This window comes from Excalfactoria chinensis, chromosome 7 (assembly GCF_039878825.1).
Source record: "Excalfactoria chinensis isolate bCotChi1 chromosome 7, bCotChi1.hap2, whole genome shotgun sequence".
NCBI lineage: Eukaryota > Metazoa > Chordata > Aves > Galliformes > Phasianidae > Excalfactoria > Excalfactoria chinensis.
The window spans coordinates 24,443,838-24,457,929 of NC_092831.1; the positions used below are offsets into that span (position 1 = coordinate 24,443,838).

The window sequence follows — 14,092 nt, forward strand, 5'->3', positions numbered from 1 at the left end:
TTTTAGTGTGAAATCATTTCCCCTTGTCCTATTAAAACAAACCTGCTAGAATCTCTCTCCTCCTTCTTATAGTCCTCTTTAGATACCAAAAGGCTGCTATCAGGTCTTTCCAGAGTCTTCTCTTGTCCAGGCTGAACGACTCCAGCTCTCTCAGCCTGTCTTCATAGGAGAGGTGTTCCATCCTTTGAATGTTTTTGTGGCCCTCCACTAAACACAGTCTAATATGTCCACATCTCTTTTGCACTGAAGACTCTACATCTAGATGCAGTAAAACCTGTTGACCACATTTCCTTTGATGCAACCCAGGATACAGCTGGCTTTCTGGGCTGCAAGGGCTCATGTCCAGCTTACCAACCACCAGTACCTCCACATCCTTTTTGTCAGGGCTGTGTTCTATCCATTTGTCCCTCAGCTTGCATTGATAGTGGGAGTTGCCACAACTCATGTTCAAGACCTTGCACTTGGATTTGTTTTACCTCATGAGGTTCACCTAAGCCCAGTGCTCAAATCTATTTAGGTCTCTCTGAATGGCATCTGGCCTCTTAGGCTTGTTGATCACAACATACAACTTGGTGTTGTCCACAAACTTGCTGAGGGTGCACTCCATCCCACTGTGAGCATCACTGTTGAAGATCACCAGTTTCAGTACTGACCCAGGGGATGCAACTTGTCACCAATCTCCATCTGGACACTGAGCCATTGACCACTACTTTCTGGGTATGATCTAGCAACCTGTTCCTCATTCATCAAACAGTCCACCTGTCAAATCCATATATTCCTAATTTGGAGAGAAGGATGTTATGGGAAACTTTTTCAAAGGCCTTACTGAAGTCCAGACAGATGACATCAGCAGCTTTTCCCTTGTCCACTGAGACAGTTACACCATGAATGTCATTAAGGTCTCTTCCAACCCAGATTACTCTTATGAATTCTAAGATTCCTGTCAGTGCTTGTTCTGATAAAATTCATTGTTGCCTAAACATACAGAAGAGGAGTGCACCAAATCTGAACACTGGTTTTGAGCCAGATAATTGGTGATTCTACTATAACGTTATTCTTTTTCTGTTAGCAGAGAAAATATTTTCTACCTGTGACATAAACAGAACTTCAAGTGTAGCAGCTACACTAATTCAGAAGACTTAGAATGCAGTCATGAATTGACTTAGAATGTAGGTTAATTCATAATGACAAAAAGTAACAAATGTGTTTAGGCAGATGGCCTGCATTTTAATGCTTTGGATGATGCAAAACTCTCCTCCCAAAAATCGTGTATACTGCAAACAAAAAATTGTTTCCAACAGAATAGGTCCATGCTGTCTCACTTTTTCACCCCAAGTCTCGAGCTATTTTACAGCTAGTAACTATAGATATCAATCACTGTTTTGTTGAAATAAACTAAGCTTCACTTCGGCTTATGTCCTGAAGCAGTAAAAATCCCATTGATTCATACAGCCCAATAAAGGTGTAACACAAGGGAATGGCAGAAATCTGTGCCAGAGTAGGTTCAAACTGAATATTAGGAAAAATTTCTTTACCGTGAGGCTGGTCAAACACTGGAAGGGGCTTCTTAGAGATGCCCCATGCCTGTCAGTGTTTAGGAGGCATTTGGATAATGCCCTCATTTGTATGCTTTATGTTTTGATTTGCCCTGAAGCAGTCAGGCAATTGGACAAGATGATCTTTGAAGACAAACAGGAACGACACAGATAAACATAGTAAATGTCTCTAACAAAGTAACATTACATTATTTTGGTTAACTCTAAAACATGCATTGTTAGAAGCTTAATAAAGAGTCTTGTGTCCCACATGAACGCATTTTAGATCTTAAAATAAGGAATCAGAAAATTTAATGTTTCAAGTTAATCAGTCCGATCAATGTATGCACATACAACGCTGAAAATCATCATTCTGTAGTGCTCAACTGTTCCACCCTATCTTTTCTTACAAGTCATGTGGAAATGAGGGTTAACAAGGTTTCACAGAGGGAATACCATAGCATTTTTTCCATACTCGATTTTGGAATGATCTCCTTGTAGGTAAGGTCCATTTAACTATTAGAGGGTATCAGTGACAAATCAGTGATTTCAGTAGTGTAAGGGAAACTGTTGATCAAAGCCTGAACCTCTGATTAACCATCTGAGGCAAGCAACGAGTCAGCTGCGGGAGCACAGGTGAAGGTAATTCAGCTGTGCTCCTGGAAGGGTTGGAGCTTGACTCCACCTCTCTCAGATCCCATTTAAGGGTTGACTAAAAGCAGTGTCTGTTTCTGGAGATTGCTGCTTTGTGGAGTTTTTGAGGGGAGCCTCAATATTGGCAAGCATCCATCTTGACTGAAAGCCTCAGCACTGGTGAGTCTTTTCTTAGATACTCTCTGGCTATTCATTTACTCTGTGGTTTTAACTGTACACTTGTATTATTCCAATTATACAAATAGTTATAATTAATTTAAATTAGAAATCAAATAAATCCTTCTCCACCTGCTACTTAAACTTTCTCTTCTTCATTCATAACTTTGCTCTTGCCTTTCTCTGTGAACATAGCTTATGGATTCTGAGGTAGGGTTAAACATTATTAGTCTGCAAAATAAAATTTGAAGAGCCTAAACCAGACTGTTAAAATCCTAGTTTAGTTGAGAAGGAACATATAGAAGGCTACACATGCAATCCTTATGCTGACTGAAATATGCTTTTATATCTGCAGTCTGTGCCAGTGCAAAAATGTTTAGCATCATAGGAACTTGCTTCTCCCAACCTTGAAAACTCTGAATATATAGATGGTATAAATAACTGGCACACGGATTGTGTTAACTGCATCTCTTCTCGCTCAGCTTCAAAGTTTCTCTGGCAAGAAAAGAACAAAAAAAAAAGAGGCCTTGCCTTGACACTAAGAAAACCTCAGGAGTCTGAGTAACTGCCTTAAACAGGTGCTGTGAATTGCATTAAAAGAGACACACTGATAAAAGGCTGTATTAAAAAAAAATTCAATATTGCTGTGAAGGAGGAGGGTCTCTAGGTATTGGGAATATAAGTTTTCTTCTTAGAGTATATGCTGGCTGGGGCATCTGCTTCCTTGTCCCATAACGGTCAACCCGCCTGCTGACATCTTCATTAACTTCTGTAAGGATGGACAAAATATCTTCACCCCTGCAGGAAAAAGAAAGTAAAAAAAAAAAGCAAACAGTAATTTATTATTGAGCAGATGGCACAATCTCTCCGTGTAACACCTCTCAGATAATCTAGAAGCTACAATATAAACATTTAAAAGCAAAAAAAAACAAACCAAAAAGCAAAACAAAACTAAAACAAAGTACACTTTTTTTTCCCCCAAATTTCCTTTCTTTTGATCTCATTGAGACATATTAGAAATGAAAAACCTTTTCTCTCTGACTTTAAGTGCTTGATCTACTTGCTGGCAGGGGGCTGGCACTTCATGATTTTGAGGTCCCTTTCAACCCAAGCCATTCTATGACTTGACACTCAGTAATGAAGAAGAATGGAGCAAAATATTTTCATCTAACTCCACTTAAGAAAGTGGATGGCTCCATTTAATATGATACAGATAGGAAGTTCAGAGGTTTTGAGGGTTGTTTTCTGTTTGTTTTGTGAGGGTTAGTTCCCCAATAAACTTCACATTGACCTGATTAACACTAAGCTATTACTGGTGTTAATGTAAATTTATCAGAGATGAATTATCAAACCAGCTGTTTCACTGATTTTGCCTGTTTTAAAACATGGACTAGTGTTCCTACTTGAATTTGCCTTTAGAGAAAAACAAAAGAAGGAAGTTACTCTCATTTTTTTTCATAAAAGAACTAAGTAAATAATTATTTACCTTGGTACCAACAACTGTATCTTGCTGCACAAGGCCTGAATATACCAAGTACCCTCTTGAACATGCCGGAAAGAGGCATATCCATCAATTGTGGCCATGCCTAGGAGAAAATCAGCCTCTTCGGGAATACTTTCAGAAGGAGAAATGTTTTCTTGTATAGAAGAGTAGTCAGGGACTCGTGCATCAGCTTCTATGTAGACAGGACGTTGTATCTCTTTACCTTGGCATGCTTGGACAAAGAATAGTTTGGGTTTTTCAGTCAACTGTGGACATTGTTTGGCAGTGAAGTAGGCCATGATTGTGCGGATTGATACGAGCTTCCCGTCTTTCCCATATACTGCTCCTGACTCTCCGTGAGATAGAATGCAACAAACAAAACAGTCCCTGCCCTTGTGGTCTTCTGAACGCTGCCATGTTTGCAGCAGTTCTTTAATCTGATCAGATGTCTGATCTGTGTAAGTCCTCACATCCAGACCAAGCCATGTGAATACTCTCTCTAATTCCCCTGTAATTAAAGATAAAAAGAAAACCATTTTATGGTCATCGTGCAAGCTAATTTTAACTGTGAAAGACCTCATATACTGATCCTTCTGCAAATTCATCCTTAAACTATTATCAACTGAAAGTTAATAAAAATTATATTAGCTCAAATACAGTAACTTCTAGACAAGTTTCACAAAATATGATGACAATGTACAGTGTACAATCACAAACTGAGTTCAAAATTACATCTGTAAATTAAGGTGATCTCTTCTGATATATTCTTAGAACTGCAGTTTTGACTATTGCAGAGTTTTGTCAATAAGAGACAAACAGAAAAGGGAGCTGTTAGCTCGAGGAGTTCATGAAGCTCATGGAGCTATTTGCTTAAGGAGTTACACATCATAGATATAGATTATCTTTTATATAATATAATAAAGAATTAAAACTAAGTAAAAAGGAATTCTCAAAATGTTTAAAGAACAATCTAACTCTATGAAAAATGCAGTGGTTTCTCAGTCTTTAGTGCTTCCTGCAAGGATACACATGTGATGTAACACTTATCAAAAATTTTACTGTTTAAAAATATTTACTGAAACACATAGAATAAGATACAGAGCAATACCAGACAATCAACTTGCATGGGGAAATAGATTAAGCCTTCAAAAATCTTATTGCAAGAACTTACAGGCATCTTTATAAGAACCCTTCCTCTCTAGAAGATCCCCATCAAATTTAACATTATTAATAACAAGACAGATTCCTCTCTGTGGCCCATCCATTTTGTAACTTGACACCTGTAAAAAGGACAAGAAAAACAGCTTAGAGCCTCAGTGACCTTACTCAGCGCAAGTGATGGATGTGTGATCTCTAGGAGTGATATTTCCTTCACAAGTTTAAAAACTGGCAACCAAAACATTAGAGGTGTGTAAGACTCGGGATTATTTCTGACAAGGTGGAACTCATGATGCCTCCTTGTGTGAAGAGGCACAGATGAAGTCTCAAGCACACTATCACCAAAATTATCTAAGTGCAGAGGGAGGATTTAACAACTGAGTTGGTGACTTGTATGCAATCTGAACTGGTGTCGGGGTTAGCAGTCTTGCAGTGTCAGGAAAAGATTTTAACTTGAAGTGGCAGAGGGTTTACCATCAAACTTGACAATGTTAGACAACTGATTTGATTTTGTGAGGACTGTTGAGTGCCTACAGCAGGTGGTTCTGTAAAGGGATGCAATGAGAACAACGATCTCACATGTGAATAAACCTGCCACACTAGCAGTTTTTCTGAGACCTAAAAACTACCATCCTTTTTTAAGAAACAGTGTTTTATAGAAGAAGTCACCAGAACTTCAAATATTATCTCTTCAAATTCAACCTCAGATTAAAATTAAGAGTTTCACCATTCTAGTTCCTCTCTGCTAACTGGAAAGAACAATGAAAAACACCTTGATTTTGTGCATTTTAGTAGAAGGAAATGAAGACACCACTCCAAAAACTCCTTCAAGAGTAGCAGACAGCAGTGTTTGCTAGAGCGTTCTGAACATCAGTTGATGGCACAGAACATAAAGAAATTAAACAGGTATAGACAAATGCAGTAACATGCTCCCTCAATATCTGTGCTTATCATAAGGAAAAAGACACAAGGAGAAATCATCAGTTACTCTGCTGTGCAAGCTTAAAGAATACACACGCAACTTCTAAAAAGATACCTCGCAAAAGGCATCTTTTCCCCTGAACCAAGACCCCTGGTGCACTACACGTCCATGATTACTGAGCATACTTGTCTTCTCTTATCCTTCTTATGCAGTCTTTGCACGCTACCCTATCTTATTTCAGGGCACCCTGAAGCTTTTTCTAAGCCACATCTAGAGAGAGAGAACTGTGAAGATATATTTGTCTTCTCTATTTCTACAGGCACGTTCTGATGCCATCTCCAAAATCTGCAACTCAAGATTATGCAAGATGATTTCCCTGTATCAGGGAGATAATAGTGTGTGCATAGCACCAAAGTAATGTGACAGCTTTGCCTGTACCATGTCTATCAATACTGTTAGTTTCTGACCTCCAAGGTTAGAATACCCTCCAAAATATTCTGGTTCATCAGGCTGCTCAACCAGCTTCACGAGACACAGAGAAATCTCACGTGTTGTTGCATGCCACTGCAAGGATGGAGACCTTACATACCTACACGTGATTCACAAATAATCATTTAAGAGATTATTTCAAACCTTGGATTCATTTTCTGCTCCACTGAATCCTCCTGACAGCTGCAGGTTCATTTTAGAGAAGACTTGTGTAAGATTAGGTGCTACATTATCTAGGAAAAAACAGCATAAATATTTATGAGTATTAATCCAGTACTGGTGTATGTAGCAAAAAGGATTTTAATTACAGTACAGCCCTTTTTATATTTGAAATAGTGATACATCAAAAAGAATAATTCTTTCTGTATGAGATAGCTCTGTCACATACAAGGCATGACATGTCTGAACATGTCTCCCGTTATTTTATGTATTTTCATGACAAAGGCAAGGTTTCTGCTTGCATTGGTTTTAGGGAACAAAGATATCTGTGGCATAATGATAGACTCTATCTGCAACAGCCAAATTAATTTTTCAATTAGAAATATGTAGAAATAAACTGCACCGTAAGAAGGATGTGTGACTTACTACTGAAGCTCCCATTACAGAACACTTTTAGTTCCTGAGTGGTCCATAATAGCTCTGAGATCAAGTTTTCAAGCAGCATTCAAAGAAGTTCAAAGTGGAAAACAGCAGGTTGTGCTGTGATAGTTTTTAACAGGCCAGTATGTTGTGGAGTCACAAAAATAGCTGTATACATACCATCCACTGTTATTTCCACAGAATCCTTTCAGAGATCTGATCCCATTTGTGATTCATTGCTAATTAATTTATGTTTCCTTTTGAACATGCTCTCCCCTCCTTCTCATACCTGTCTTAGGCTACTTAATGCATTCAAAACATCAGTACCCACTGTATAACACCTGGTGACTTCCTGAACTGGTAATCTTACTAACTTCTCCAGAAAGGCACTGGAAGATGTGCAAACATTTACTCCATTTATTATGCTCTCTCTAGTGTATGTAGGTGCCAGGAACTAAACCAGTTTTTGTCTGCTTGCTTATCTCTGTTCTCAGACCTTCTATTTTCTGCTTATTTTAACAGCTGTTCAGCAAGTATCTGAGAAGAAATCCCAGACAACTGGCATTCCTGAGCTGGAATGGAGAGGCATGAAGTCCAGTGCATCTTCTCATTTCCTCTGTAAAGGTCCCAAAGGTATGGCGGAAGTGCTACAAGAACTGGTGTGGTCCTTTTAAATAACACATTTTATTCTGTGCTGCCTGAAATTTAAATAATGTAACACTGAAACACTAAGAGAAGACAAACCTTGCTTTCCAGGAACAGAGTTCACTTTTCCAGTAAGTTCCCATGAGCTCCCAGGTTCTACAACAGTTCAGTTCTGTGAACAGTCACAGTGATCTATTCCTTCCAGGCATATTTAAACAGAGCACTTGTTTTTTCTTCTCAGGAAGAACAAACAATCTTTTTGCTACTAATCTGACCAACCTTAATTTCACTTACTAAAAAAGGCAAGTTAGTTTCTAGTGAATGACTAACAAAGTGCATGGGATTTGCCAATTTTCACACATTTACATAAGAGCAGAAATCCTTCAGATCTTCTTGTGCAGAAAGCAGAAGACCCTTCCAAGTAAGACAGCAAGGTAAGTGTTTTGCGTTAAACTAATTGTTACAAATTTACTACAGTAAATAAGTGTATATAAAATTAAACATAAAAGTAACAAAACTGAGTTTTGGGAAGTCTTACCATGGATAGTGGAACTGACAGATCTGATTGAGGTCTCCTATTTTTTGAGTGGAGGAAAGCACATGTTAAAAATATTGTGTGTACATATATATATATTTCATGGTGTTTACAGCAAGACAGGCTTAGTAAATGCCAAAGCTTTCTAAGTAGCAGGTAAGAAAAATACTGAGTTCCTAAGAGCAGCAAGCATAATGAAACTACAAAAGAATTTTTTCACTTACTGCAAATCTCATAGAGCTCCAAGCAACCATTTTTTTTTTTTTCCATATTGATCAAGAGAGAGCAATTTTTTTTTTTTCCATTTCCAAATGATCTTTCAGTATAGGGGTGGGCAATCACTAAAAACAAAGGAAGCAGTCTGACACTGCCCTCTATCAATTCTCTTGGGTAGTGTGCTTAATTTTTTTTTTCAATCCATGTTTTTGTACTATGAAATTCATTTTTCTTACCATGCCAAATGGCATGCATGAAAGCAGAGCAAATATAACTCAAAGTTGCAGTAATATAAACCCTTTTGATACTGAATAACCCATTTTCCTCAGCTCTTGTCTCCCAGGACTGCACTTCTGGGAAGTACTGTCAAAAAGACCACTGCTGTCCTCATTCAAAACTGGAATAAAAATCCCTTCCCTAAAAAGAAATCTGCTATAAGCCATTCAAGTTAGGTTTCTTAATCTGCTTCATCTTTCATCAGCAATGACTGCTACTCTGAAGAAATGGGAGCAGACATTTGAACTGGTTGTCAATACATGTTGTTAATCCTTGGAGCTAGATAGTTCAGTGATGATCAGACAAAACTTTAAAAATGTGCAATTCATGCCTCATTCTCTAGAAGGCCCTCTTATATCTCTTTCACATTTATCTTCCTAATGTTATCTTTTTCTCCAATTGCACAAGAGCAATAGTAGTTTTTCAGTCTAAACTATTCGATGCTATATGCAGCTGTATTTCTTTTATGCAGAACAAATATGCTTGTCCCCTTATTAAATCAAGTGGAAAGGATTAGTGAAACAACAGAGAGCCAACCAAGTATGGTTTCAAAGTGAAGGCAAAGAAAAACCAAACCCCAAACTCTAAAACCCTTGTAGGCAGTGTGTGTTGCAGTGTACCTGAGGGGAACTGAACACTCTGTCTGCGTTGTCAGATGGTGAAGATTCTTTGATTGGCAGAGTATTCTCCTGCTGAGGCAGAGACACTAAGAAGAGGGGAAAAAAGGAAAATGAGTGAGAGAAATCACATGCGTTTTAGGTAAATCTCTTATCAACCTGCACATTAGAGCAAATGCAGATCTATACTTAATGAAAGGTGTACTGAAATAGAAAACAACTTTGAAACACACAAAGGAGGCATATGGGACTGGATCTCTTGGAAGTATTGAGTGCCCTCTCACCTGTACAAAACATAGCTTTGCACTTCCCAGAATTTGATTGCCGTTGCTAAAATAAGTAGAAGTAGAGCCTTTCCCCAGTATGCTTATAGTCACTCCATGGGACATTATGTGTAGCGTGTCACACTCTGCAGTACAACCCCTCTGAGAACACCAATCACACATTTAATAATTTAAGTTACCTTGTATCAGACAAACACACAACTTGCTTTGCCTGCTTACTAGCAAGCAACTGCTTTGTAGCTGTATACGTTTATGAATCATGGAGTGCCTTTTATAGGATAGTCATCATCATCACAGTGCTACCCACATAGAAACTGAAGAGTGTGGCACAACTATGTTTAGTTTCTCAGCCAGTTCTGTATGTGCTGGACTGCTCTGCGTGGCATCAAATATTTGAGCACGTTCCTACTGAGGGATAATGATGTAATGCAAGTTAGGGACAGTTACGCCGAACTTGTGTGTGAAGATACTGAGCAATCCCATTCTAGTAAAGCACACATAGATCTTTCAAGTTGGGTTGCCCAGACCCTCGTAGAGCTTCCAGCATTTTAGCAAGTACATTCTCTGGCTCTGAATTGCTCACCTTTTGCCATTCTGTAGCAGTTTACTGTTTGCAGGAGATCAGGTGAAACATTTGTAAAGACTTCTTCCAGTGTCTGCACATTGTTTTCAGTTAAAAGACCCTGTTTTTCCAATAGAATCAGCAACTCCAAAGCAGACTGATGAAGAAAATGATAAAATATATTTATTGTTCTTCAGAACTTAAAACCATTTGTTTCAGCCCTGCCTATCTCAAATAATCCCACTATTGTCTGCTTTGCCTCTTATTAATAAGTCCAAACAGTCAATTTTACATCACAGGGAGGGGGTGCTTCCTTCTTGCTAACCCTATGAACACTGACCAGCTTAGTCACACACCATCTTTTCTGCCAAAGACTTCTAACACTTCTCCTATTCCACTCCGACCTTCTTCCCTCCCCTCCATATGCATATTTGCTTCTCTCCCCACATACGGTAGTTCTACGTCGCTTTGGAAGATGGTTTCTCAGGAGGAATAGGATTTCCTGCAACATCTCATTGGTAATGTTCTCTGACAGTTCATACAGCATCTGTCTGTAAGAGAGACTCAGTGAGACAAAAGTAGAACGGATGGTGGAGAAACTAGAAGCAATATGAGAAATTAAAGGAAAGGAAAACAGGATGTTATAGATGGCAGTAATGAAAAGAACAGAATCTCATTACATACTTACCTGTATGCAGACACTTTTCCCTTCTCATGCAGGTGTTCTTGCACTTTCTCCTTGGTATAGCCAAGTTTACTGAGCAAGGAGTGATATTTAATTCTGTATAACAGTTCAGCTAGCAGGAAAGTGTCTTCCTCATTCAGATAATCTTTGTCTATAAGAAGCTGAAAAATGTCCATTGCTGACTGCACACTTTCTAGTCTTCTGAAGGTGATCAAGTCAGTACAGAGAAATTTTAATGCTGCTACATCTTCAGACCCCAGTTTTTCATCAATGAACAGGAGCAGCTGACGAAACTGCCATCTGTCATTGTCCTCCATGTTGCTGCTGCTGCTGATCTCTGCCTGAAAGTCAAATTAAATGTCAGTAACAGTCAAATCTGCAGCAATCCTCATAATTATAAATAAGATTTCATCCAATGAGGTGTGAAAGACTTGCATTCTTTGCAAAAGAGAAGTTTCCTTTTAAATCAATCTGAAACATACTTTCTTCTCCAGACATAAAACTACAGAGAGCAGATTTGGCAGGTGCTCTATACAGCCCTGTCTAACTTTGATGTCAGCCCTGTGCTGATCAGAAATCTGTGCTAGATGACCGCAAGAGATCCCTTATAATCTAAATTCTTTTATTTCTTTCTATCATCTTTAACATTCGGAGCTGCGCTTCTTTACACTGTTGGTGGGTGGAAACAATCCCTGCTTACTTATTGCAACTCTCAGAGAGGAGAATGTAGCGAAATCGTGTATTCCTTGATCTACTACTAAACTTGCATTTCGTGCAGGAAAGCTTCTGTACAAGCAACTTAATCCTACTGAAGTTTCCAGTAGAGAGCAATCATCCTTTTATGCACTAACTTCTTTCATGCAGCTTATGCAGTTATTATTTGCCTGTGTAACATTGTATAGGGAAGCTTATTTAAGAAAGAGCTTCAGTGCCTTTCTTCTGCCCAAACAGGCAGGTGGGTTCCTAGTCTTTTGTTCAGAGCAGCTGGGATGAGCCAAGCTTTCTACATAAGAGAGCACATGGAAAAAAACAAGTCGGGGAAGCAGAGCAAGCAAAGAAAAGCTTCCAAATTCAGATTTGTTGAAGCACCTGGCTGGACGGCAGCTCAGCAGGTCACAAAGGATATCATAGTGTCTTGGGGGCACAGAGATTTTTGCAGTTTTGTGTTCACAGATAGATATGTAATTCCAAGTCCTGGCACCCAGCTAGGATACAAGCATCATCTACGTTTCAAGTAAGAAAGCTGACAGGTTCCAGGAGTCCTGCACACTCTTCTGTCCCTTAGTCATGAGTCAAAGACCACGTGAAAACAAACAAACAAAACCTCAGATCACTTTTTTCTGTATTCAGAATTTAATAGCTCGGTAACTATTCTTCACAATCCTCCTCAGTGTTGTGAAACTTTCTTTTCTTAAGAAATCAATTACTATCAAATAGGTCTGGATGTCAGCCAGTGATCTGACACATACACCGAAACTGTATCACTTCACAGGAAATTAGACTTCAAATCAATTTAGCCAAGCTACTTCTAAAACTTGTTCTGATGCTCTAATCCAGTAAATTTAGCAGAGTAACTTAGGTTAAATTGATTTCTTCCTATGTCAGCAAGCCTGTATAAAGTAGGTTCAAACTCAATAGTGACTACTTGTAATTAGGAGCCAATGATTTGAACTAAAGCTGATAATAAATCATAGCTTTAGGGGAAGAGGATCAAATTGTGCACAGCCCAAGTGTACATAATTATTTCATCAAACTGAAGCAAGACCCAGAACAAATCCCTTCATCTACCTTTACAACAGTTTTCAAGTATGTGCTGCTGCCACTCTGGAACGCCCTTCACTCCAAACTTTCTGCTTGAGTTGAGAATATCCTCACAGACACTAAACCCACTAAACCTGTGCTGAATTTACCAGTTGTCTATAAGTCCTTTTCTGTCCATCACAAGGCCTGGACCTCCCTCCTAGCAACACTGGAAGAGGAGACACCACCACTCCATTGCTGGAACCCCCCCGCTTGGTTTACAGCAATGGTGTTTTTGGAACCCTCTACCGCTTATGCATTTTATAAGCAACACTCAAGGGCCGGGGCCTCCTCAGATTTGTCACGGTTCACCGGATCATTTGCCGCTCGGCCAGCAGGGCGCTAACAAGCACAAAACTGACACAAGCAGAAAGGTGGTGGAACTGCCGCTCGGATCTACGTGTTGCAAAATATCCATAGGGAAGGAAAAGCACATAGAATAAGCAATGAAGCTTATCAGATTAGTGGGGTTTTTTTCCTCTTACGTTTTAGAGAACGGCACACTGCCTGACTTAAAGATTTTATAAGAACGCAAAACCACGAACGGCAGAAGAATAGCAAAGCTCAGCCCGCGGCCCCGCAAACAAGGGGAGCAACCGGCCGCCGGCGGCAGCTGCGCAACAGCGGGAAGAAGGCGTGTTCTTTCGGTCCCCCTCCGTTCCAGTTTCTCCTTTCTTACCTCCGGAAGAAATTCGCGCCCGTCCCCGCTCCCGGGGGCCGCCGTGCGCGTGGTGCGCAGCGCTGCCCGCTCTGTGCCCCTCGTGCTGAGTCACAGCGCCGCAGCGTGGCCCCTGCACCCTCTGCAGGAGGGGCGGAATTCCCAGGAACGGGACTGGGAAGCGGGACAAAGCCAACAGGTTGAAGCCTCTGGGGACGCGCGACGAGCTGCCAGCGTGCGACTCTGCTCCGGAGGCTTCAGCCGGCCGCCGGGCCGCCCTTTCTCCTCCCCGCAGGGTGCGGAGCCGCGCGGGCAGCGCCCTCCGCCCGGTGCCGCGTCGCAGTCGGCCTCGGGACTTTTGGAACTCCCCGCCCTGGCCCCAGCCCAGGAAATATGCTAAATAATCAGGGAAAAAAAACACGGCGACGATTCCAAGGCGGAGTATAAGAAGCGGGAAGTAACTCTTTAACTGCTTTCACTTTTGGTATAAAGACCCTTTTAAAACAGTTTACATTAAAAAAAAAAAAAAAAAAAAAAAAAAAAAAAAAGGAGCAGAGGACGTGTTTTTCACGCACGTACAACTGGAGATCAGTGTTTCAATGGGAGACGGCTTCAATGCAACTTTTACTCGCGGCCGTCCCTCCAGCCTTTTGCTGCTGGGAGGACGGGAAGCGTGCCCTGCCCAACGCAGCCTTCATACGTAACGTGGTGCCACTGCACACCTCCGGGATGAGTCCTTCGTGCGCGTATTGCTGACCAGCACACAGCCAGGAGGTGAATTTTCTGTGAAACAAACAGGTTCTCTGGCCGTCTTGCTCTCAATTCGTTTTTACAGAAC

At 40.3% G+C, this 14,092-nt stretch overlaps 1 protein-coding gene across 1 annotated transcript; it reads right to left on the reverse strand.

The window, feature by feature from the left end:
- Positions 1-1,717: 1,717 nt before the first annotated feature.
- LOC140254820 (caspase-10-like) lies at positions 1,718-13,398 on the reverse strand. Its single transcript, XM_072341875.1, has 10 exons — positions 13,276-13,398; positions 10,800-11,137; positions 10,563-10,662; positions 10,133-10,268; positions 9,269-9,354; positions 8,160-8,196; positions 6,542-6,630; positions 5,000-5,108; positions 3,832-4,336; positions 1,718-3,143 (listed from the first exon to the last, which is right to left on the reverse strand). Exons 2-10 carry the CDS (start codon positions 11,111-11,113, stop codon positions 2,981-2,983), a joined length of 1,539 nt encoding a protein of 512 aa, XP_072197976.1. The 5' UTR covers positions 11,114-11,137; positions 13,276-13,398; the 3' UTR covers positions 1,718-2,980.
- Positions 13,399-14,092: the final 694 nt, after the last annotated feature.

Coding starts and splice junctions, on each gene's coding strand:
- LOC140254820 (XM_072341875.1), bottom strand. CDS start 11,113: ATGGAGGACAATGACAGATGGCAGTTTCGTCAGCTGCTCCTGTTCATT. Junction 8,197..9,268: donor GAGTGTTCAGTTCCCCTCAG/GTACACTGCAAC, acceptor CTCAAAAAATAG/GAGACCTCAATCAGATCTGT. Junction 3,144..3,831: donor ATACAGTTGTTGGTACCAAG/GTAAATAATTAT, acceptor TTTTTCCTGCAG/GGGTGAAGATATTTTGTCCA.